We start from the raw sequence: 24458 nt of genomic DNA on the forward strand, positions 1-24458 counted from the left end.
CTATATCAGTCTGTCCGTCATGTAATCAAACAAACCCTACATGCTGGCAAATAATATTATATATGTATAAAAATATAAATATAATCCCTAACAAACCCTCCATGCTGATATATGTAAATATATATGTCTAAATAAATGAATGTAAATATATGTGTAAATAAATATATATATATATATTGTGGTACATTTCAGTTTAAGTCATTTAAGTCCTTAAAATAATAATAAATAAATACACATATATATATATATACACACATATATACATACACACAAATACATTTATACACACACACACATACACACACACATATACTGTATATAAATAAAGTGTTTTTTGATGAAATCAGAGTTGTGGTGCAGCGTAGCAGAAAAAGCTTTTATTGATTTAGTTTGCTGGCTGAAGTCGCTCGGCTCCAACAGAGGAACCAGAAAGAACATTATAGAACATTATAGAACATTATAGAACATTATAGAACATTATAGAACATCAACAATATGAATATAGGATCTCTCAAAATGACAGCAGGGACTCCTGCAGAACAAACCCAGATCTCATCCTAACAACGGAGAACACGGAACAGCTGACAAGAGTCTTTGCTCAGCAAATGACGCAACAGTGAGCCGATTGATAATAATCAATAATCAACCAGTTATTGCAGTGATACTTCAGAACCTCTGCTCAGGATTCAACCCGCCAGAATCCGCTTCTTCGGATGCATAGAAACATCCAGCTCTACAAACATGTAAAAAAAGCTCTGTGAGTAAATCTAAATGTGATCTTCTATTCTTCTTCACTCGCTAATGAAGGCAACCTCCATCATGAAACAAACCAAGGCAGAACGTGAGATTAAACCAACAGATGATGAGAGGAGGACCAACAGTCTCTGGATTCATAATCCACTCTTCTCTCTCTCTGCAACAAGCAGCAGCAGGAAACAAACATCACATCAACTAACAGACTTCCCCTGGCGTAAACCCCCAACAGACCCAGACCCAGAACCAGGATCAGAGCCGAGGTGGGTCAGTACCGAAGAGACGACGAGGAGGAATAACGTTCTGAGATTCAGAGTCGCACAAACTAAATCTGGACTTTAAAATTGAATCTGAATCGTCACTAAAGTAAAGATTCTGAGATGAAAGTCGACTTTCTGGAACCAAAATGTTTTAACTGGTTTAAACCAAATTATATACTGGTTTCAAACTGTTTTAACTCCTTTTAAACTGGTTTCAGCCTGGTATCAAACTGGTGTTAAACTAATTTTAGACAGGTTTCAAACTGGTGACAGATTGGTTTCATTGGTATACTGGTCTAAACTGGGTTTTACACCCATTTCAGGTTTTAAACTGGTTTCAGACCCATTTTAACTTTGTTTTAGACCAGTTTCACACTGGGTTTAAACTGGTTTCAAACTGTGTTTTAACTAAATTCAAACTATTATGTGGTTTAAACTGGTTTAAACATTGTTGCAAACCATGTGTTTAAACTGTTTTTAAACTGCTTTTAACCGTGTTTCAAAACCGTGTGTTTAAACTGGTTTTAACCATGTTTCAAACATGTGTTTAAACTGGTTTTAACCGTGTTTCAAAACAGTGTGTTTAAACTGGTTTTAACCATGTTTCAAACCGTGTTTAAACTGGTTTTAACCTTATCTCAAACCACGTGTTTAAACTGGTTTTAACATTGTTTTAAACCATGTGTATAAACTGGTTTTAGAGTAGTTTTAACCTGGTTTCAATCGGTGTTTAAACTGGTTCTAAACTGGTTTTAACATCATTTTAAACCATGTTTAAAGTGTTTTTCAACTGGTTTTAACCAAGCTTCAAACCGTGTTTTAGACTGGTTTTAACCTTGCTTCAAACCATGTTTGAACTGGTTTTAACCTGGTTTCAAACCACTTGTTTAAACTGTTTTTAACATAATTTCAAACCATGTGTTTGAAGTGTTTTTTAATTGTTTTTAACCTGGTTTCAAACCGTGTTTTAACTGGTTTAAACCTGGTGTCAAACCGTGTTTTAACATTGTTTCAAACCGTGTTTAAAGTTTGTGTCAAACCATGTTTAAACTGGTTTAAACAGGCTGTAATAATAAAAATAAACTCCTCATGACTTTCATGTCAGAATTGACTCTGAATTTATAAATTATTCTCATAATTTAAAGACTAAACTAAGAATTCTCTCTCAGAATTTAAACATTAAACTCAGAACTCTTGGTCACATGACCCTCGTCTTCCTCCGTACGGTGGCGTGATGAGAACACAGACGGTGACATACAGGAGGTGTGAAAGCGAGTGCAGCTGTTTGGGGGGGGTTGGGGGAGAGGGGTCGTCTCCAGTCCCTCCTGACAATCTCAGGTGAGGGGGCGAGGCCGTGGCGGGGCCCGCCTCGTCCCCTCGCTCCCGTCCCTCGACTCTGGGAGCTTCGTGTTTTTTGGCGTCCGGTTCAGTCAAAGGGACTGAAGTCCCTCTCCAGGTTCTCGGACTCGTCGTCGTCAGAGAAGAAGTCGTCCTCGTCGATGTCGTCCTCGTCATAGTCCTCGTGCCACTCGGGGACGTACTCTTCATCGTACTCGTCGTCCTCATCCTCCGCCTCCTCGCCACCCTCCTCACCCGCGTAGTTGTTGTTGTCCGAGTCTCCGGACTCCGACGCTCGGTCCGACTTCGACCTGAAGCAGAAAACAGTTTGTTGTTTTTATTTACAAACGGAATATAAATTTAATTTGGATTTTAGGGTGACCAGGTCTCAGCAGACTGACGGGAAACCAGCTGGACTCATGAGACCAGGTCTCAGCAGACTGACGGGAAACCAGCTGGACTCATGAGACCAGGTCTCAGCAGACTGACGGGAAACCAGCTGGACTCATGAGACCAGGTCTCAGCAGACTGACGGGAAACCAGCTGGACTCATGAGACCAGGTCTCAGCAGACTGACGGGAAACCAGCTGGACTCATGAGACCAGGTCTCAGCAGACTGACGGGAAACCAGCTGGACTCATGAGACCAGGTCTCAGCAGACTGACGGGAAACCAGCTAGACTCATGAGACCAGGTCTCAGCAGACTGACGGGAAACCAGCTGGACTCATGAGACCAGGTCTCAGCAGACTGACGGGAAACCAGCTGGACTCATGAGACCAGGTCTCAGCAGACTGACGGGAAACCAGCTGGACTCATGAGACCAGGTCTCAGCAGACTGACGGGAAACCAGCTGGACTCATGAGACCAGGTCTCAGCAGACTGACGGGAAACCAGCTGGACTCATGAGACCAGGTCTCAGCAGACTGACGGGAAACCAGCTGGACTCATGAGACCAGGTCTCAGCAGACTGACGGGAAACCAGCTGGACTCATGAGACCAGGTCTCAGCAGACTGACGGGAAACCAGCTGGACTCATGAGACCAGGTCTCAGCAGACTGACGGGAAACCAGCTGGACTCATGAGACCAGGTCTTAGCAGACTGACAGGAACATGGATCTGTCGTACTCACTCTTTGTTGGTGTTGGTGTTGTTGGACCGGTTGGAGTTCTGAGTGGATTCTGGTTCCTGGCTGCTCTTGGACTGATAACCCACCCTGAAGTCCTGGATCAAACACAAACACAGGAAACGCAATCAGACTGGAAGTAATGGGACTAAACTGGTCTGGACTGGTGATGCTAAACTGGTGGTTTAAATTGTTAGAAATATACTGATGTGGTTTAAACTGGTTTCATACTGGTTTCAGCCCGTCTCTGGACTGGTTTTATACTGGTTTCAGCCCGTCTCTGGACTGGTTTTATGCTGGTTTCAACCCGTCTCTGGAATGGTTTCATACTGGTTTCAGCCCGTCTCTGTACTGGTTTTATACTGGTTTCAGCCCGTCTTAAGACTGGTTTCATACTGGTTTCTGCCCGTCTCTGGACTGGTTTTATACTGGTTTCAGCCCGTCTTTAGACTGGTTTTATACTGGTTTCAGTCCGTCTCTGGACTGGTTACCTGGGTGGAGTGCTGCAGGATGGCCAGCAGGCGCTCCTGGATGCGTCGGATCAGTTCCAGTCCAGTGTTGAGGTGTTCTGGTTTCAGCAGCCGGACGCATGAGGCCAGGTCAGTGCACTGCAGCAGAGTCTCCTCTGAGGACACAGAGAGCACCAGTCAGCACCAGCCAACACCAGTAAGACCAGTTCAAAGAGCAGAAACTCTGTTAATAATGCTAATAATGAGTCTCACCCAGCAGGATCTGCAGGGCGTTGGTGTGCAGGTCCAGAGCCTCCGTCTGCTGCTCCATCACATCCATCTTCTCCGTCTCCTGGTTGTAGTAGCTGTAGACGCAGGAGTAGGCCAGCACCTGCAGACAGGAAACACATTGATGATGATGATGATAATGATGGTGATAATGATAGTGATGATGATGATGATGGTGGTGGTGGCGGCGGTGGCGTTACCTTACGAGCCTGAGCGAGGACTTTACAGGCGTCGATGACGAAGGTCAAAGACTTCATCTGCAGAGCTTCATTAATGGACGACACCTTGTTCTCCAGGTTGATGGCAAAGTCCTGCACCAGAAACCAGATTCACTGAGACCCCCTTCAGTACCGACACCAACAGGTTAGCATTCGTTAGCGTTCCAGGCTAACGCTGGTATTTCTAGGTCTGCTGCTGCTTCACAGTAACAGTAGGAATGAATGAACATCCAACACAGTGAAGCAGCTGCTGTTCATCAATCCAACATCATGAAGCTTTAACATTATTGTTTTCAGATTCATATCTTAATAAACAGATAATAAAACAGCTGCTCCAGCTGTGTGAGCAGAGGACAGATGTGAACCAGGTGTGCTACCTTGGCCTGGTGGTGGAAGGTGCATCGCTCATTATAATCCTGGAACTTCTTCTCCTGCCGCGCTGCTTTACTCACCTGCAACAACAACAACAGGAGATATTGAACACAGATGATACTGAATATATGATGAGATAAGTCCCATCTTTATAAAAACATCCTGAAACACGTTTGTTTCGTCTTGATTTTCTACATTTCATTTGATGGGTTGAACATTTTATTCCTCTTGTTTTTATATTGTATTATCGTCTTTTCTTCTTCCTAAAAAGCACTTTGAAACTTCTGTTTTTAAATATTCTGGAGAGATGATGTTGGCTTGCTGGTTTGATGTGGAGTGACTCATTAAATCAAATGATTAAATACAGTATAGACCCTTTTATAAACGACGTAATGATGATGTCACGGTGTTAGCTGGAAGCTAAACAAAGGAAAGACTGGAGGCTAACACTAGCAGTGGGCCAAAGCTACACATATAAAATGTAATCTTGCTGTGTTGTTGGGTGCCAGAATCCAGATATCACAAACATTAGAGATGACAAACTGTGATTCGAGGCTCTAGCGAGCTACAATATCGGAGAAGCGTTTCAGAGATGGAGAGTTAATGTTGCTAATATTTAGCCTTCTGCTAACCACAGCCGTGAGCCGTTTGGCTGCTGTTAGCAGAAGGCTAAACTATTAGCAACCCTTTCTCTCCATCTCTGAAACGCTTCACCGATATTGTACGACTCTCTTTTTGACTGACTTTACTGAAGGATAGTTAACTATAGGCATCCTAAGATTTATACGCCCTCAATTTATCTTTACAGCGCTGCCGTTGGCCACCAGCCCAACAGTACAGCAATAATATAATAATAACATGAAATCAGAGAACCAGTGGTTTATTAGCTTATTAACCAAAGTTCATCATCCATCACTTTTGGGATTGATTTCCTTTTACGTTTTGTTTTTTAACTCTAGAAATGACCATTTTCACTGTAAACCTTAATTCTCACAGAGCATGAGAGCGTTTTCCTGGTCTCTGATTGGACGGAGTGTGATCATGTGACAGTGTGTGAACCAACCATGGCGGAGCAGTTGTAGTAATCTTTGTGTGTTGGTTTCCAGGGTTTCAGACACCGCCAGCAGAAGCCGTGGTTACACTTGGCACAGGTCATACTGAGGACAGAGGGATAAACCACCGGCATCACCATCATCACCATCATCACCATCATCACCACCATCATCACCATCATCACCTGCATCATCATCATCATCATCAGTAGGTGTTACAGGTGAGTGTACATACTGCAGGCAGCCTTCGTTCTTCTCGATCTGAGCCTGGCAGCTCGGGCAGCGTTTGGAGATGAGCTTGGCGAGGTGTTTGCTCTGAGCCTCCATGTTCATCCCTTCATAGTATCCTCCATCATCCATCCACTGAGACATGTGGCTGCAGCTGGCTGGATAGTGGGCCTGCAGGGGGGGAGGGGTCCTTCAGCTATCTGTATACAAATCTATGACCTCTGACCTCGGTCTGTATACACATCTATAACCCTGTATGTGTATGTGTGTGTGTGTGTGTGTGTGTGTGTACGTGACCTCTGACCTCGGGGAAGTTGCAGCTGAAGCAGGAGGACCAGCAGCACCTGGAGCAGGTCCCCATGCTGCCCATGTTCTCCTTACACAGAATCTGATCACAGCCCTGAGGGTTGGTGCACCACGTCAGGTTGGAGCAGCACTCCACGTAGCCTCTGAGCAAGGCATTCTCATACTGACAGAGAGAGAGAGGAGGAGGACATAGAGAGAGGAGGAGAGAGAGAGGAGGAGAGAGAGCGAGAGAGGAGGAGAAGGTGTTGATTCAGGTCCAAATTCACACCGACATCACAAAGAACTGATTTAAGGACAGACAGTTGATCAATCAGGAATCAATGGACCCGTCAGATGAAACGATTCATTGATCTGATCCGAGATCAGTCTGACATCGATTCATCTTTTTCAAGCAAGCAAAGAGGGTGTTACCGTGGTGACGGTAGGTGGGGGTGTTATCGTGGTGATGGTAGGTGGGGTGTTACCGTGGTGATGGTAGGTGGGGCAGTTACCGTGGCGATGGTAGGTGGGGGTGTTACCTTGGTGATGGTAGGTGGGGCGTTACTGTAGTGATGTTAGGTGGGGGTGTTACTGTGGTTTCGGTAGGTGGGGGTGTTACCGTGGTGATGGTAGGACGGGGTGTTACCATGGTGATTGTAGGTGGGAGTGTTACCGTGGTGACGGTAGGTTAGGGTGTTACCGTGGGGATTGAAGGCGGGGGTGTTACCGTGGTGATTGAAGGCGGGGCTGTTACCGTGGTGACGGTAGATGGGGGTGTTACCGTGGTGACGGTAGGTGGGGGTGTTACCTTGGCAATGGTGTCCTTGTCGGTGAGGATGCTGAGGAAGAACAGCGAGGTGGGCTGAGCCTGGCAGTCTGTGATTGGACAGTTACAGTTCATCACCAGGTTCTGTTCGATCCTCGCCGTCAGGTACTCCTGCCAGCATGACTGTAACACAGACAGGATAATCAATAACCAATAATCAATAATCACAAACAGTCTCAACACACGAGATGGTATATCTGTGGGGGTCTGACCCTGCAGCAGTAGTGCAGGCAGCTTAGCGAGGGGACCGGCTCCGTGGCACTGGTCCGGGGGCCCAGGCAGACGGGGCAGGTGGAGGCGGGGCTTGGCGGCGGCTGAGGGTTTCGGCTTTTGAGCCCGGCGGCCATGATGAGGACGTCGGGGTCGTCGGTGTACCGCTGCACCAGCAGGTCCACGTTCCACTTACAGTGAACCAGAAGGTGTTCGCCTCGGTCCAGGTCCAGACTCAGAGTCCCCGATACCTGAGGGGAAAGAAAGGGACAAAAGTGTTTGTTCTGTGTCTCTTTAAGGTGGTTCTATGTCTCTTGAGGATCTTGAGGATTTCAGTAAATGTCCTTGACTTTAATAACGGAGGTCAAACTGAACAGGAAGTTCTCCTCTCTCAGATTCAAATACAACTTTATTGACAGAACAGTCTGACCTGTTGGACAGTCCTCTGCATCAGCTGACGAACTTCCTCCTGCGTCATGGTCCGGCCCATCGAGAAGAGAATCGCATCCAGAACGCCGTCCTCGAACTGCCGCGGCGCCGACATCAGACTGCAACACACACACACACAGATGTTTTCACGGAGCTGGACATTTTATTTTGAAAAACTAAGGATTTACTTTAAGCCTTTAATAAAAGGGTTTTATTCCTCTGTGTTTGTTTTACTGTTTGGCATTAATTCATGTTTAAGATCAAATAAAACGTAACACTTATTTTTCATACACTGCTGTTCAGCTTCAAGAGGGAGATCCCTCACTGGCTTCCCACCCACTAACATGCTAGTTGTGTTTTCACCGCTGAGACGCAACTCTTCATGTTTTAATGTTTTTTTGTTTTAAACACTATCAATTTGGAAAACTGTGACATATTATTTTTGACTGTATTACATATTATAATCATTTATGGTTTTGTTATCAAATTATTATTAAAAACCAAGAACAATAAAGGTACACTTATTAACATAAAATATTAATACAGTTTATCACTACTTTTACTTTCCTGTTTATCTGTGTGCAAGGTGATTCATTGTGATCAAACCAAGCTGCAGTTTTCAGACATTTTTCACAAATTTTTGGGACATATTTACTAATAATTTTCGGACATTTTTCGGATATGTTTCACCATGTTTTGACATATTTTACTAATCATTTTCGGACATTTTGCGGATGTTTCACAATTTTTTTGACATATATTAATAATTTTGTGGAATTTTTTTGGATGTTTCACCAATTTTTTTGAAAAATTGAAAAAAAACATTTTTTTGAAAAATGTGCAAATAATTTTCAGATTTATTTTTATGTTTCACCAATTTTTTATATATTTTACTAATAATTTTCAGACATTTTTTGTATATGTTTGATCGATTTTTTGACATGTTTTACTAATAAATTCCAGACATTATTTTCATATATATTTCACCATTGTTTTGACATTTTACTGATAATTTTCGGACATTTTTTGGATACGTTTCACCAATTTTTTGACATATATTACTAATAATTGTTGGATATTTTTTACAAACATGCTGTTTCTATTACAAGTTTATTTGGTTTTAATTTAAACTTTGATACTTTGTGAATCTTTAAGATAAATTATACTCATAGAAATTAATTCAAAGTCAATTGATGATAATCTTAATTATTACAAAATAAGTAAAAACACAAGAAACAAAGTTTAAATCTTTTCTTTATTTTCTTTTTGTAGAAAATTAAACAATTTACATTTTGTCTGTTTTGGAGGAATAACAGGACGTCAGAGTTTCAGATTCATTGACTGAGTTTTTGTTTTAATAGAAGCTGAGCAGCAGCCGCAGGAACGCAACATAAAACCAACAACTGAACCCAGATCTGTTCTTATCTGCGAGAACAGAAGCAACACTTTATTTCACAGCTCAGTCTGTGATTTCACAATAACCATCACTAAGTTTCCTGGAAAGAACAATGTTATTTGGTACTAATTATAGAAAAACAGAGACAATGTTAATTAATTCTAATGAATTAGTAACGTAACACAGAGAATCTTTCAGTCATGTAGAAACATGACATTTGTCTGTAAGTTTCCAACAACAAGTAAACAATGATTCTTCATATTCATATTATTATTAATAAAGAGCTTTTCTTTCCATATAATCAGCACCACATCACAGTTTTTCTTCCAGGAAATTATTAGGAAATTACAGAGTGTTACTCAGGTTTTAACCTTTAAAACATCGACTGCTTTCAAACTGAAACTGACCAGAACATAAAACGACTAAATGCTGATCTGTGATCAGTGGTTACAGGGTTAAAACATGAGGGAAAATCAGCGGAACAGTCCTGTAAAAACACAGTCGGAACAGAGGGATACGGAGTCACAGGAGTGCCACTATAAAGAGTAAATCTGTAAAAGAATAAGAAACTTAATGTGGAAATATAAAGAGGAATAAATAAAAGAATATATAAGTAAATCAAAAAACTCGAAAATATACACACAAATAACTAAATAAAAGAATAATTATAAACATTTGTGTATTTTTTAAATTTATTTGTTTATTTATTTCTGTATATATTTACTTATGCATTTAAAATATATATATAATTTACTTATTTTCCGCATATAAATTACTTTTTTTTGTATATTTAAAAAAATATACAGTATATATTTATACATTTTCAATTAATGTAATTTATTTGTTTTCATCCCTTTATTTTTCCTTATTCTTTTCCTTATAGTTTGTCACTTCATCATCATTTCCACATTATAAAAATGTATTTCTATATTCTTTTATTTATTCCTCTTTATATTTCCACATGTATTTTCTTCTTCTTTTACAGATTTATTCTGTATTGTGGCGTTCCTGTGACTCTGTAGGGGAAGGATGATGTGGATGAAGACGACTTAATGAGTGAGTGAAGAACTGAATAAAGTTAAATAACATAAACAGAGTTAACCCTCAGAGGTCAGAGGTCACACCTGATGTCGGCCCTGCTGTCCGTGGCGGCGGCATCCTTCCTGACCTCGGTCTGACCGAAGGAGAACTGGGCCTGGCCTTTCTGTGGCGTGGACGGGTCCTCCGGCAGGAACTCCACGATGTGCGGGTTGTCTTCGTTGCGCCGGATGCAGCCTTTGCTGATGACGTGCATGATGCAGGACAACACGTCGCTGGTGCTGCAGCTGAAACGCCCGGCGCCCGGCGAGCGAGACGCCTCCTGCTTCTGACACGAGTCCAGAACCTGGAGTGGGACCGACGAGACCGGAGCAGACAGAGACATGTTAGTACGACATCCCATAATGATTGATCTGTTATCAGAGACTCACCAGCAGTGGAGCACCTCAACATGGAAAATGGTTTCATAGCTACTTAACTACACTTCCCATGATGCCTTGGGGGCTGTAAAGTGAGTTAACTACAACTCTTTGATAGTCTGTATTAGTCTCTATGTAGTGGGCAACATCAGAAAGCAATACAGTTTATTATTGATCGATACATGTTGATCATATTTATCATATAATGAGGTGACCTCTGACCTTGAAGACGAGGTTGTCGATGTGCATCTCCTTCTCCTGCTTCATGATGTGGACGATCAGACAGTAGATGTAGTTCCTCTTCCTCTCGAGCGTGCCAGCGGCGTCCTCGTCCACGTTCAGGTACGTCTGCCTGGGCAGCAGCCGGACGGACGCCGGGACGCCGTCCAGACTGCGAGACGCCACCTGCTGGTTCACCTGCAACACACCTGAGAGCAGAGGGGAGAGTCAGGAGGACGAGGAGGAGGACGAGGAGGAGGAGGGGGAGAGAGTCAGGAGGACGAGGAGGAGAGTCGGGGGGAGAAGGAGGAGGAGGAGGAGGATGATGATGAAGGGCAGCAGGTGTCGGGTACGCCATGTTACTGACCCTGGCTGGGCTCCTCCGGCTGGCTGCAGGTCAACGGTCCTCCCTCGCTGATGAGCGGCAGCAGAGCGTGCAGCAGGACGGCGGTGGACAGGCCGGTCGCCTGCAGCAGAGCGTCCACTCCAATCTCCTGCATAGACGCATAGACAGCCCACGGTCAGTGAACGCACCACAGACACGGACAGAGAGCCCACAGTCGGTGAACGCATCACACCAGACCAGATCAGATATATCTCACCTGGTGGCTGTTGAGCTGCAGCAGGATGAACATCTGCAGCGTGGAGACGTGGAGCGTCCAGCAGCCGAACTGCAGCTCAGCGTGACCGAGCCACGTCCACTGCAGGCGGCGAGGCTTCGAGTGACTCAGACCGTACATGGACTGACCTGGTGGAGACACGCACACACATGTGGATGTACAAAGATGTAGATTATAAAACATCAAGTGTGTTCTGAGAGGTAACATTAGTTGTTTTGTGAATGGAGTCTGGTGGCTGTGAAGAGAGCAGAGATCCCATTAACCAGATAGAAGACAGTGTTGAACTGGGTGAACTGGTTACTGACTGTGAGTGTAGAACTGGGTGAACTGGTTACTGACTGTGAGTGTAGAACTGGGTGAACTGGTTACTGACTGTGAGTGTAGAACTGGGTGAACTGGTTACTGACTGTGAGTGTAGAACTGGGTGAACTGGTTCAGGTAAGAGCAGAGTTCGGCTGAAAAATGTTTTGCGGGTTCATCCAGGAAGCAGAGCGAGGACACGGCCCAGCAGCGTGGAGACAGAACCAGAACCTGGACCTCCGCCTCCTCCTCTGACTCTGCCCACTCCTCCTCCATCATCTACGGCAACAACGAAAGGACAAACTGCATCAAAAAAAACTTTAAATTGTTTTAGTGTTTCTGAAAGCGAAACCTTTCAAACACTGAAGTTTGTTTCTGATTCGGAGCTTCATAAAGCATCAGCAGATGAAGCGGAGCATTGGGATTTTAAACTGAAACAACTTGGCGAGGTTCTGTGGGTTCTTGCCGACCTGGTCGTGCTCTTGCAGGCATCGGTCCAGCTGCTGCAGGCGGTACAGGTGAAACTCCTGCTGCAGCTCGGCCGACTCGCTCATGTTCTTCAACATCTGCTGGGGGAAGCGACTCGGGAAGCAGCTGCCGATCTGATCGATGACGGCGCTCTCCAACCACACGTTCCCCTGAGCCAGCAGCCGGTCGCCCAGATAGTACCTGTAGAGACAGAGAGACGGTGAGAGATCAGGTGGGTTCAGACCATCGGCGCTCAGTCGACCGTGTTGGCGTGACGGCGTTCTAACCTGTAAAAGTGCTCGAAGGTGTTGGCGAGCTCCAGGCCCGACAGGAAGAGCATCGGCTCCAGAAACTGCTGCAGCCGCTCCAGAGTCTCCACGCTGCCAGACGCCCCTCCGCTCGCCTGGATCATCTGATCGATGTACTGAGCGAAGCGCTCGCTCACCTGCACATCACAGCGTCAACACAGCGTCAACACAGCGTACAGAGTTTAACCTGACAAACACCTGCTTATATATACTCATATACTGTACAGTATAACACCACTTATAATATCACCCTCCAGATACATTATGAAACATGTAAATAGTTGCCAGAGAGTTGTAGAAATCCCGGAATAAAAATATTTAAAGATATAAAAACATGTTAAAATGGCGTCATGGTGCCAGATAGAGATCCTGTAGAGTTGAAATGCTCAGGAAGCTGTAATCAGGTGTGCAGATCCATTTTTAATCCTGGCTTACATGCATGGCTCTGAGGATGGAAAGCTGCAGCAGGGCGGCGGAGAAGCCGTGTCGCAGGGCGAGGACGAAGGCGGTCTGCTGTCCAAACAGCTCCTCCATTGCGTTCTTCAGCCGCAGGTACAGAGACCGGTAACGCTCCACGAAGTCCGGCAGACTGCAGCTCGACTCCAGGAACTTCTTCACCTGGGGGGGGGGGGTTATGTTAATGTTTCTGAGGACCAGATCTGACACCGACAGACTAACGTTAAGCTTCAAGCAGCAGTGTTCTTAAGTCTGAGTGTTACCTGGCGCTGTACCACTCCCTGCCAACAGAGGGCGATGCCGGCGATGCTGCTGCTGCTCTTCACTTTAGGCTTGGCTGAGGAGGACGAGGAGGAGGAAGAGTTTGCTGCGGATTCTTTGTTTTTACCCTCTTTACCGTCTGAAAGACAGATTTTAAAACGGTCGATTTTCTTAATGAAGTTCGTCATTGTTGAATTGAAATCATAAAAATGAAACCGAAACGCTAACAGCAGCCAGAAACGTAAAGATAAAGCAGTGCAGTCTCTGTTCTGTCCTTCTTTTCCCATCTGAAAAGAAACCACATCAGGGTCACCACTAAAAAAAAATGGGAACAGGAAGTCGGCATGTCAAAATAAGAGCAGTCCAAACTGAAAGAAAAAGATGGAGCGTAAACGCATCCTGATGACTTGAGGTTGGTTTGAAGGAAGCTGAATGTTTGAGTCAGTTCAGACAAGGAGGGGAACGTGTCAGCTGACGCACCCTGCTGGATGACTTCAGGTCATTTTCAGTGTTACAATCATTGATAGGATTCACTGATATTGATCGCTTCATGTTTGATCTGAAGGGCTGCTCAACCTTTAGAGGTGGAGCTGGATGATTAAACCAATAAATTATAAGTCTCTAGTTCCATCTAAGCAACATTTTAGGTACTTTATACTTCTACCTCCACGACATTATGGAGGGAAATATTGTACTTTTTACTGCACTACGTTTATTTGACAGTTATAGTTACTGGTTCCTTTATAAAGTGAGACTTTATGCAGAAAACATATGATGGAGTTATAAAATATGATGCATTGTTACAGATTTAACTACCCAGCAGTTTATAAAGTAATTAATTAATTAAAGCATCAGTAATAATAACAATAATCTAATGGTATAATACATTAATGCATCAGTAGTAATAATAATAATCTAATACATTAATGCATCAGTAGTAATAATAATAATCTAATACATTAATGCATCAGTAATAATACTCTAATTGTATAATATATAACATAGGGGACATTTTTCTGCATCAAGTATTTTTGGTTCATTTTTCTAATAATACTCAGGTACTTCTACTTGTAGTGGAGTATTTCTACACTGTGGTTTTAGTACTTTACTAATGAATACTTTGTCCACCACTGAGCTACAGTTCCCAGCAGTTTTAGGTAATTACCGAGCCTGTTAATAAAACTGAAACTATAGATTTGTGTTTCTCCTTCTTCAGTAGGAACCAATGAGCTGAGAGACTCAAGACAGGACAAACACATAGAATAACACCAGACTGAGACATGGAGGGGTCAAACAGCAGGGGGCGCCGTGACGACTTCCTGTCCTCATTTGGACAAATGAAATGTTACAGAACAGAGTGAGAACAATCTCTAAACTCAGCTGTTACTTACTCTTCAGCTCTTTGCTTCGGTTGAGACCTTCTGAAAACAAGATAAACATTGACTGAAACACTCAACACTCTTCATTGATTTACTGTTGCAGCTGTTAGTTTCATATTTGTGTCACATTTTTATCCATCAGAAGATTTTACCCTTTTAGTGTGTACGTCATGACGAGGTCACGGTGTTAGCCAGAGGCTAAACAAAGGAAAGACTGGAGGCTAACACTAGCAGTGGGCTAAAGTTACATATCTAAAATGTCATCTTGTTGTGTTGTTGGTTGCCAAAATCCAGATATCAAAAACATTTGAGATTACAAACTGTGATTCGAGGCTCTGGCGAGCTACAATATCGAAGAAACGTTTCAGAGATGAGGAGTAAATGTTGCTAATATTTAGCCTTCTGCTAACCGCGGCCGTGAGCCGTTGGCTGCGGTTAGCAGAAGGCTAAACTATTAGCAACCCTTTCTCTCTGTCTCTGAAACGCTTCACCGATATTGTACGACTCTTTTTGACTGACTTTACTGAAGGATAGTTAACTATAGGCATCCAAAGATTTATACGCCCTCAATTTATCTTTACAGCACTGCTGTTGGCCACCAGCCCGCCGGTCGGACGGCTGGCTACTTAGCTAGCTTAGTTTGCTAATTCGGCCATGCTGTCACGCAACACAGAAATTGAGCTGAAAAAAGTTGTCACTAATCCGGCGATAGAACTGCATTTTAGCAATCGTTCCCATCAACTAAAAGAGAACTATGGCGTCAGGCTTCTTGTGTAGTGATGTCACTGTGATGTCACTGTGATGTCACGTCTCAGATATTTATGTGGCGAGATCAGAGTTGTTATAACGGATGGACAAACCCACCAAAATGAAACTGGATCACCAGACTCACTCGATTTGACGGGCGGTTTGAGCTCCTCGCTGTCCGGCCGGCTCGTGTCCACGTGGACCAGCAGGTGCGTGAGGCGTCTCACTCTGGAGTTAAAGATGGCCGCCCGGCTTTTACAGCGGCGGGCCGACTCTGCGTTATCCAGGTACTCACTGAGCAGCCAGGACAGAGGGCTGGACGCAGAGGATTCTGGGTAAACACAGGGAGCAGAGAGTGTGAGCTGGTAGCACCATCTTTGTGAGGACCAATTTCAGGTTAAAGAATGTTTTAATGAGGACATTTCTGCACCGTGGGGACATTTTCACCTGACAGTGTGATGCTGTGGACGATGGGGGTGATCAGAGCCTCCCAGCAGGTTCGACCCAGAGCTTCAGCTGCCTCGGCGTCCGGCAGGAAACGATCTGCGAACATCTGCTCGTGTCTCAGAGCGCTGTTCAGTCTGAACACATACACACAAAAGGGTTTTCAGTGTGTAGTAACAGCTGTAGTATTAACAGTATTACTCTAGTATTAACAGTATTACTCTAGTATTCATAGTATTACTGTAGTATTAACAGTATTACTCTAGTATTCATAGTATTACTGTAGTATTAACAGTATTATTGTAGTATTTACTTGTTGAAGAGCTGCAGCAGCTGCGTCTTGTCCTCCATCACCTCCTGACACCAGGTGTGGGCCTTGGTGCTGTAGAACAGGTAAGTCCGACAGCACAGCTGCTCCTTAAACACCGGCCAGAACGTCGGCTTCGGACCCAGAACCTCGAAACCGTGGACCCGAGTGTCGATACCTCCCTGTCAGAGAGAGGCGGGGTCAGTAGGTAGAGGGGTGGGGTCAATAGATGGAGGGGCGGGGTCAGTAGATGGAGGGGCGGGGTCAGTAGATGGAGTGGCAGGGTCAGTAGATGGAGGGGCGGGGTCAGTAGATGGAGGGGCGGGGTCAGTAGATGGAGGGCTGGGGTCAGTAGATGGAGGGCGGGGTCAGTAGGTAGATATTCAGTACTGACCTGCTGACATCTCTTGACCCTGATCTGGATGATGGACCAGAACCTGGTCACGTTCTCCAGGAGAACCACCCGACTGGCCGACGGAGTCACGTTCACCTGTACGCAGACACACACACAGTAAGGGTTGTTCAAAAACACATCTGGTTATTAGTTTGTTTTTACGTCATCACATCAACATTGTTATGAATTATGTGATTTTTGAGTGAAGTCTGGTGAAGTCTGCAGACCCTCTGGATGGATGTTTGGACTTTTGGAAGTCTTTTTCTCTCGTGGCGACACAACATCCGTCAGAGAGGAGGCAATTCTGCACTATTTCTGCCCCGCGGGTGCACGGTGAGGAAACTCACCGTGTTCAGTTCGGTGTTGATGTTGGTCGGGTCGTCTCCTCCCAGGACCAGGACCCGGGCCGGCATGTAGCTGGAGTCCTCGCTGGCCACCTGGATGGCCAGTTGTCTAAACACACAGCAGAGGTGCATATTTCAGCTGTATCACGGTTTCATCTTTGATATGTATTTAAATACTCTTCATATTAACTTGTTGAACTGTAGTTTTGAACTGTAGTACACAGAGTACTCTGTGTACAGTATCAGGTCGCAGTAGTATAAACAGTATCTTGTACCTGATGACGACTCCTTTGTGCATGTAGATGTTGATGAAGTGTGAGCCGGTGCAGCCGTTGGACTCCCAGTAGGTTTTGGGGTTCTTGTCGGTCAGCTTGTTAGCTCGATGGTGATTGGACGAGACCTCCACCTTCTCCCAGCACTTGTCCTCCTTGAGCTCCACACTGGAGCCTGAACACCAGTTACACCAGTTATGGTAAGTCATCTTCAGATTTCAATTAACTGCATTTACAACGTCACAGAAATAAAAACCACATGTGGTTTGAGGTGAGCCGACCTTGGCAGAGATTCCTGAGGAACACGTCAAAGAAGGGGATGTTGATTGGTTGATGGCTGCGACGATGCTCCTCAATCTGACCCAACACCATCTGGACAGGAAACAGGAAGTATTGTTTGTTGTGAGTACGACTGGCTTCACAAATCGGTTTCTTTAACCAGCGACTGTTTAATACTTTCTAGTTTGAATCCAATAATCATCTGAGCTTCAGTAGACTTCAGTAAGGGTGTAATACCCTGTTTGACCAGCTGGCATTTACCAGCATTCACAACCCTGAGAGGCGCTGTTTCACTTCGTTTGAGGACAAGGTTTCCCCAGCGTTCACCAAATTAAATCTAACTTGTTTAATATCACAGTTTAATAATAATAACTACCTGGATGCATCCTGTATGAAGGGTTAAATGTGTCCTAGGTACCTGGATGCCTCCTGTATGAAGAGTTAAATGTGTCCTGCGTACCTGGATGCATCCTGCCAGGACGCTGGTGGTCATCTTCTTGTAGAGGCTGGCGTACTTCTCACAGTCGGTGATGAGGTCTCTCAGCTCGGTGACTAGCAGCAGGTTGGTGCTGTGTTTGTCCAGAGCTTTCACCAGCGACTCTTTGGTCCCCAGGCGACACATCACCACCGCGTAGTCCTTGTTCAGAGACGCCAGCCGGTACATGAAGCGGATGAACAGCTGGACCACCTAAAAAAACAATCACAGATAGGTTAACGTATATCGCCAGGTGGTCTCGGTTTGGACCTCGTTCTCCCGGCGTGTACCAACCTCTCTGTCGTTGATGAAAGCCGTCATGGAGGACAGGCAGGGCTCGATGCTCTCGTGCCACGGCAGCATGTCCTCCTGGTAGTTGTCCAGGAACTTGTTGAGGATCCTGCAGGACACAAACAGCCAATCAGACAACATCATCATCATCATCATCATCACCACCACCACCATCGGGGTCAGAGGTCACAGGCTGTGGTGGGTTAGTACCTGAGGATGGAGAGCTGGACGGCCCGGTCGGCTCGGTGCTGTTCCATCAGACGAACCAGATCCTGATACGTGTCCCGACTGTGAGTCACCTGAGCAACAACAATAATAATCAATATTTAATGATCAATACGTCAGATATTAATACTATTATATAGGATTAATAGTACTGCTGCGTGTTACTGCAGTACTGCCCTCTGAGGTGTAGTGAAGTAGAAGTATGAAGTAAATGTACTTAGTTACTTTCCACCACTGCGGCTAAGGGTGGAAGTCTGTAAACATCTGGAGCCATAAAACTGTAAACTGAACTGACTGATAATGAATAATAATAATAAAATAATAATAATAATAATAATAATAATAACAATTATAAAATAATAATAATGGTAATAATAATTATGAAAATACAAATAAAATAATTATAATAAGTCATTATAATTGTAAAAATAATCATTATAAATAATTATAAAAATACAAATACAATAATTATAATAAGACATTATAAAAATAATAATAATAATAATAATAATAATAATAATCAGGTGAAGACCTGGCTGCGTTCATCCTCCAGCTGTGAGGCGTCGTCACACAGCAGCTGCTCCAGAGTCTGGATCACCTCTTTAGTGGCCGTCAGCTCCTTCAGACTCACCACCAACATCTGGAGCTCCGTGTCCTTAAAGTCCAGCTGCTCGCGACACTCTGACCACACAACACACACATTATACACACATTAAACACACACTGCTGGCTGTGGTCATGTGATGCGATCATGTGCCGCGGGGCGCTACCTTTGCTCTCCAGCTTGTGCACCATGGAGATGTGGTTGAGGGCGATGATGGCCAGCATGGTCTCGGCTCTGGACAGAGTCAGACACTTGATGAGGACGGCGGTGACGTCAGCGGCCACCAGCTGCTCCGCCAGGCTCTTGTGATTGGAGATGAGCATTATGACGACCAGCAGGCCGTTACGCACCGACAGCATGCAGCTGCACAGAGGACCAAAGATCAGTGACAGGAACCGGATCATCGGAGCGAGTACAGACCTGAACCTGCAGCAAGACGTTACCCTTTAGTCTGGAGCATGAGGTCGATGGCGGCGGGGATGGCTCCCAGCAGGCCCTTGGAGCCTTCAGGCGTGGCCGAGCCGATGCTGGCGAAGATCTCCAACATCATCTGAGTGCCGGACTCGGAGAGCGGGAGGCTGCTGCCGACGCTGCGAAGGTCGTGTTTACTGGCTCCAGAGATGACCTTCAGGGTCTGACGATGATGACAACAACAACAACATCATCATCATCATCATCATCATCATCATCAATGATATAAAATATTCTTAAAGTCGTAAATTTATGACTTTAATCTCAGAGAATATCTGAGTTTCTTTCTTGTAAATTGATGACTTTAATCTAAGAATATCCTAGTTTTTTCTCATAAATTTATGACTTTAAATCTCAGAGAATATCTGTTTTTTTTCTTGGAATAGGGAGGTGTATATTCAGCCCACAAAATGAAGATTATATGAGAGGAAATTTGATTTGTGAGTTCAACAGATACATCAGTAACTGACTGAGCTGCAGCAGATATTTGCATACATTTCTATATGTTGTGCCTGTAAACAGGCATAAAATACAGAACACATTAAACCACTTTACTGGTCTTTAAGTGAATGAGGACAAACGACTGGGAGTCTCAGGTTGCATTTGAACATTAATACCTAAAATGATTCCAGAGTTTCAGCACTGATACCAAATCATTTACTTTGAGAAAAATTAACCAAAGGTTGAAATTAATATTTTGCACATTGCATCCACTTTGTTTAGTAACTTTAAAGTGAGAAAAAAGCCAAACATAAATGTTTTGTACGGTGTTGTTGCAGCTCTTCGTTGTAGCTCTCTCTGTTGCTCTGTCTGTCTGTCTGCATCATTCAAATCAGATGGAAATATTCTACATATCTGCTGCATCACGTTAGTCTAAAGATCTCTCTGGAGGTTAAACAGGTTTCAGTAGATATGAGGAGAGTTTCTCACTGCGAGTGCCAGCTGCTGGACGTGAGTGGCGGTGGAGAACTCCTGCATGCAGGACAGGACAGCTTTGACTCCGCCCTCGGTGGCGAAGGAAACCCTCCACTCGTACTTGAGCATGAGGAGGTGGGTGAGTCTCAGCGTACAGACCACCAGGTCTTTAGAGGACGAGCCCAGCAGCTCCACCAGCAGCTTCAGCACCTTGTCCCTGACAGAGGACACAACAACGCTGTTGATCAGTCTCTAAAACATTTAATCAGCATCTGGAGCAGCTGCCATCAAAACTGGAATACATGTTTCTGCAGTAAGAGTTTTTATCAAATATGGGAGAGTTCAACCTCTCAGGCGCTCAGGTCCACTAACTACCCACCGGCTCTGTGTATTTCCTGGAACACACTACACTACCAGGACACTTGAACGACCCACCAGCTCTGTCTATGTCCTGCAAACTCTCCACTCTTCCAGGCTGTCTGAACTACCCACCGGCTGAGTATATTTCCTGGTTTCTCACCGTATGGTCTGGGCGGAGTCGCTCCTCATGGAGTTCTTCTCCTGGGTGCCCTTCTCCTCCAGCAGCCTGGTGATGAAGAGGACGGCAGCCAGCTGCTGGGCCTGGTCTGAGGCCGACCCCCCCTTCTTCAGGATGTCCACCACCTCCCCCAGCTTCTCCAGCACCGTCTTCTTCCCCTGGACCCGCGGGTTGTTAAACACTGCAGGAAGGACAGGACAGGACCGCAGGTTTAAAGACTGTCCCCATCACAACATTATATCCCATTTCATGGGAATTAAATGCAATGCAACTTTAATATAAAAGTATTACACATTAATTAAATGTATTTAATTTTCCGTTATTGATTTCTATCCCCCTCAGGACACTCGTCCCCGTCTCCCACCTTTCATCTTGTCCTCTAGGTCTTCGGGGTATTTGCTGTCGTCCTCTGACGGCAGCTCGTTCTCCGTCTCCGGGCTGCCGCATCCTGAATCTGCAGGAAGTTCCTTCTTTGCTTTCTTAGAGACCATCGCTGAGGAAGAGGAGGTGGAGGCTGACGATGAAGAGGAGGAGTTCTGTCCTGTTCCTGTTCCTCCTCCTCCTCCTCCTCCTCCTCCCCCCAGGCCGGACGAACCCAGAGAGCTTTCAGCTGGAAGACAAAGAACAGTCAGACTCATGGACACGGCTTTATATACTGTATGAACGGAGATGTTTCGTTGTGTCCTCACCTAGCAGCTCTTCGTCCTCCAGGCTTCCTCCTCCTCTCCTCAGGTAGTGTTTGGAGAAGGTGTGAGAACACAGCAGGTCGCTCAGACACGACGACGGCAGCTTCTGCCTCAGGTAGTGAAGCAGCTTCTTAGCCACGTCTCCGGGGACAGACAGACCAATCAGAGACAAGTCGTCCAGCTCCGCCTCCTGCAGGACAGACAGACAGAGACAGACAGAGACAGACAGAGACAGACAGAAACAGACAGACAGACAGACAGACAGACCGTGTTTTACAAACATGTGTGAGTGGCTGTTTACAGTGAATCTGAACCAGAATGGTGTTTTTCATGTGATCTCCACTGGAGACGAGAGCCTCCGTTTCCCAGCATGCTCCTTGGTGTCTGTGCTCCTCACCTGGTCGTCGAGGCTCTGCAGCAGGACGCCGTTGACCTCCTGCTGCTGTTTGAGCTCCAGTTTCTTGATGAAGAAGAGGATCTCCCACCACTCGGCCCGACTCAGAGCCGGCGGCTCCAGGTGCAGCCCCTCGGACAGGTAGGGCAGAGAGTAGAGACCGCCGGGGGGTTTGGAGAAGAACGTCTGACTCACTGAAGAAGAAGAAGAAGAAGAAACACTTTCACCTCCTGAGCTCAGGTACACACACACACACACACACACACACACACACAGGTGGACACTTCAGGTGGTCACATCTTACCAGCGGTGAGTTTGAGGGTCTCCGTCAGGGTCGACGCCTTCTCCTGCGTCTCCTTCTCAGCCTGGCTGCTGCCGCCGCTGCCCATTATCTCCACCATGTGCCAGTGGACCCAGTAAGTCCTGGACAGAGAGTTCCAGTACACCTGAACACAGCACACAGACAGGGGGGGGCGTTCAGGTCCAGATCAGGGTCTGGAAAGACTCAAACTGTTTCTACTAGGGATGCTAATTCTGAATTTGTTTTTTTAACTGATAACTGACCTCCGTTAACCCATTATTAATCGTTAAACGGTTAAACGGTTTATTGTTAACATCCCTAGTTTCTACGTTAAGCTTCAGTCTGCCATGTTGTTGTCCTGCGGCCTACATTCAAGGTTATTATGGTCTGTATCAGAACCACAGGAACCGGCCAACGCTCTGAACTACTGTTACGTTTTTTAACCTTTAAACATGTCTCAGACTGTCCTGCTGGATGACGGAGAAACATCAACGCTGTGTCTCTCCCATTCACCTTGCTATCTCCACGACGACACATAAAATAACTATACTACAATGGTTTGTACCAGCGCTGCGTTTCCTCACCTGGACTGGCGGCGAGCCGTCGTTGCTATAGCGAAACTCTCCTTCGTCTCCGGCGCTCACCTCCTCGTAGTCCTCCAGCATGCGGACCACCATGCCGCTCTTCAGGTTGTCCTGGACGTACTCCACGTAGGCCGGGCGGCTGGCAAAGTCAGAGCGCGTTTTGTATCCGTTTCCCGTCTTCTTCTTCGGGGGCGTGGCGATGACGACGGGAGCGGCCACAACGGAGGTGGCGGGGATGACGACGGGGGAGGCGCAGAAACGAGGCTGGAAGATGGACCTGAGGACGGGGCGGGACGCCTCCTCCCTCAGCTCCTCCCCGCAGGCCACGCCTCCTCCCGGGCGGTGGGCGGAGCCATCGGGGGGCTGGCGGTTGCGGTCCCAGCCCATCACACGGACCAGCTCTGAGATGAGGTTGGCCATGGCCATGGTGAAGTCAAACTCTCGCTGGACGCGGAGGTGCTCCGTCTGGTGGGCGGAGCTGGAGGAGGAGGCGGGGGAGGGGCTGGCGTCCTGTCTGTCAGAGTTAGACTCCGCCCCCACCGCCGTGTTCAGTTTGTCCATCAGCGACGTCACGCACAGGTAACGCTTCACCAGAGAGAACAGCAGCTTCCCAGGAATCTGGGCACCGACGGGACAAACATTAACAACAGCAACACAATCAATAATAATATATTAAAAACAATAATGATACTATATTAAAAAGCAATAATAATAATATGATAATAATAATGATAATCATGATAATAATAATAATATTAATAATGATAATGATGATGATGATAATAATATTATTATTATTAATAATAATAATAATACTAATAATAATAGCATTACTAATGATTATAATAATAATAATAAAATGAATAATGATGAAAATAATTGTAATAATAATAATATAGATAATAATATAGATAATAATAATATATAAAATAACATAAATATAGTTAGAGTCAGCCTCTAGGGTCAGAGAGCAGGAAGCTCTCTGAGTTTACCTGTGGCAGGTGGATCCCTTCGAAGGAGATGCCGTGCTCCTCCGAGGACGTGGTCTCAGCGAACAGCTCCAGCAGAGTGTAGCGGTTATCAAAGTCCATGTGCTGCTCGATGCCGTCCTGCTGACTGAGGGACAGCAGGACGTAGGCCCGACTTCCTGTTAGAGACGGGAGGACACAGCGTTAGAGACAGAGGGACAGCAGGACGTAGGCCCGACTTCCTGTTAGAGACGGGAGGACACAGCGTTAGAGACAGAGGGACAGCAGGACGTACGCCCGACTTCCTGTTAGAGACGGGAGGACACATTACTGTGTTTTTAATAAAGTTTCACCACATCCACACAAGAAGACAGTTTAAGAATAATAATAAGAAGAAGACGACTGTAAGCTGGTTTAAAGGACCAATATGTAAGTTAGAGCTCAAAGATCCACACAGTGAGTTTTAGTGAAAAACACTGAACGCAAACAGAACCTCAGTGTGTTTATAAGAAACCCGAGCTCA

The 24458-nt window shown here is 45.3% G+C and overlaps 1 protein-coding gene across 4 annotated transcripts in view; it reads right to left on the reverse strand.

Moving 5' to 3' along the window:
• Positions 1 to 2322: 2322 nt before the first annotated feature.
• cul9 (cullin 9) overlaps positions 2323 to 24458 on the reverse strand; it is a 28686-nt gene continuing 6550 nt past the window's right edge. Inside the window, exons 3-45 of one of the 4 annotated variants that reach the window (XM_074647213.1) lie at positions 23960 to 24114; positions 22968 to 23585; positions 22387 to 22528; positions 22086 to 22276; positions 21692 to 21878; positions 21367 to 21612; positions 20985 to 21183; positions 20480 to 20681; positions 19522 to 19712; positions 19245 to 19441; positions 19007 to 19155; positions 18460 to 18548; positions 18253 to 18358; positions 17944 to 18171; positions 17486 to 17576; positions 17208 to 17379; positions 16936 to 17041; positions 16589 to 16684; positions 16201 to 16376; positions 15891 to 16024; positions 15589 to 15774; positions 14709 to 14735; positions 13320 to 13456; positions 13036 to 13218; positions 12580 to 12737; positions 12295 to 12493; positions 11932 to 12103; positions 11507 to 11652; positions 11272 to 11398; positions 10908 to 11113; positions 10353 to 10612; positions 7834 to 7951; positions 7406 to 7654; positions 7176 to 7316; positions 6387 to 6551; positions 6090 to 6253; positions 5866 to 5959; positions 4808 to 4882; positions 4413 to 4523; positions 4198 to 4315; positions 3967 to 4100; positions 3482 to 3573; positions 2323 to 2662 (exon numbers count right to left, since the gene is read on the reverse strand). In XM_074647213.1, coding sequence (XP_074503314.1) covers positions 2440 to 2662; positions 3482 to 3573; positions 3967 to 4100; positions 4198 to 4315; positions 4413 to 4523; positions 4808 to 4882; positions 5866 to 5959; positions 6090 to 6253; positions 6387 to 6551; positions 7176 to 7316; positions 7406 to 7654; positions 7834 to 7951; positions 10353 to 10612; positions 10908 to 11113; positions 11272 to 11398; positions 11507 to 11652; positions 11932 to 12103; positions 12295 to 12493; positions 12580 to 12737; positions 13036 to 13218; positions 13320 to 13456; positions 14709 to 14735; positions 15589 to 15774; positions 15891 to 16024; positions 16201 to 16376; positions 16589 to 16684; positions 16936 to 17041; positions 17208 to 17379; positions 17486 to 17576; positions 17944 to 18171; positions 18253 to 18358; positions 18460 to 18548; positions 19007 to 19155; positions 19245 to 19441; positions 19522 to 19712; positions 20480 to 20681; positions 20985 to 21183; positions 21367 to 21612; positions 21692 to 21878; positions 22086 to 22276; positions 22387 to 22528; positions 22968 to 23585; positions 23960 to 24114 — 7160 coding nt within the window. In that variant the 3' untranslated portion in view covers positions 2323 to 2439. Of the gene's footprint in view, positions 2663 to 3481; positions 3574 to 3966; positions 4101 to 4197; positions 4316 to 4412; positions 4524 to 4807; positions 4883 to 5865; positions 5960 to 6089; positions 6254 to 6386; positions 6552 to 7175; positions 7317 to 7405; positions 7655 to 7833; positions 7952 to 10352; positions 10613 to 10907; positions 11114 to 11271; positions 11399 to 11506; positions 11653 to 11931; positions 12104 to 12294; positions 12494 to 12579; positions 12738 to 13035; positions 13219 to 13319; positions 13457 to 14708; positions 14739 to 15588; positions 15775 to 15890; positions 16025 to 16200; positions 16377 to 16588; positions 16685 to 16935; positions 17042 to 17207; positions 17380 to 17485; positions 17577 to 17943; positions 18172 to 18252; positions 18359 to 18459; positions 18549 to 19006; positions 19156 to 19244; positions 19442 to 19521; positions 19713 to 20479; positions 20682 to 20984; positions 21184 to 21366; positions 21613 to 21691; positions 21879 to 22085; positions 22277 to 22386; positions 22529 to 22967; positions 23586 to 23959; positions 24115 to 24458 lie in introns of all 4 variants that reach the window. The other 3 variants (XM_074647212.1, XM_074647215.1, XM_074647216.1) reach the window with 3 other exon arrangements.

The sequence above is a fragment of the Sebastes fasciatus genome, chromosome 9 (genome assembly GCF_043250625.1).
Source record: "Sebastes fasciatus isolate fSebFas1 chromosome 9, fSebFas1.pri, whole genome shotgun sequence".
Classification (NCBI taxonomy): Eukaryota; Metazoa; Chordata; class Actinopteri; order Perciformes; family Sebastidae; genus Sebastes; species Sebastes fasciatus.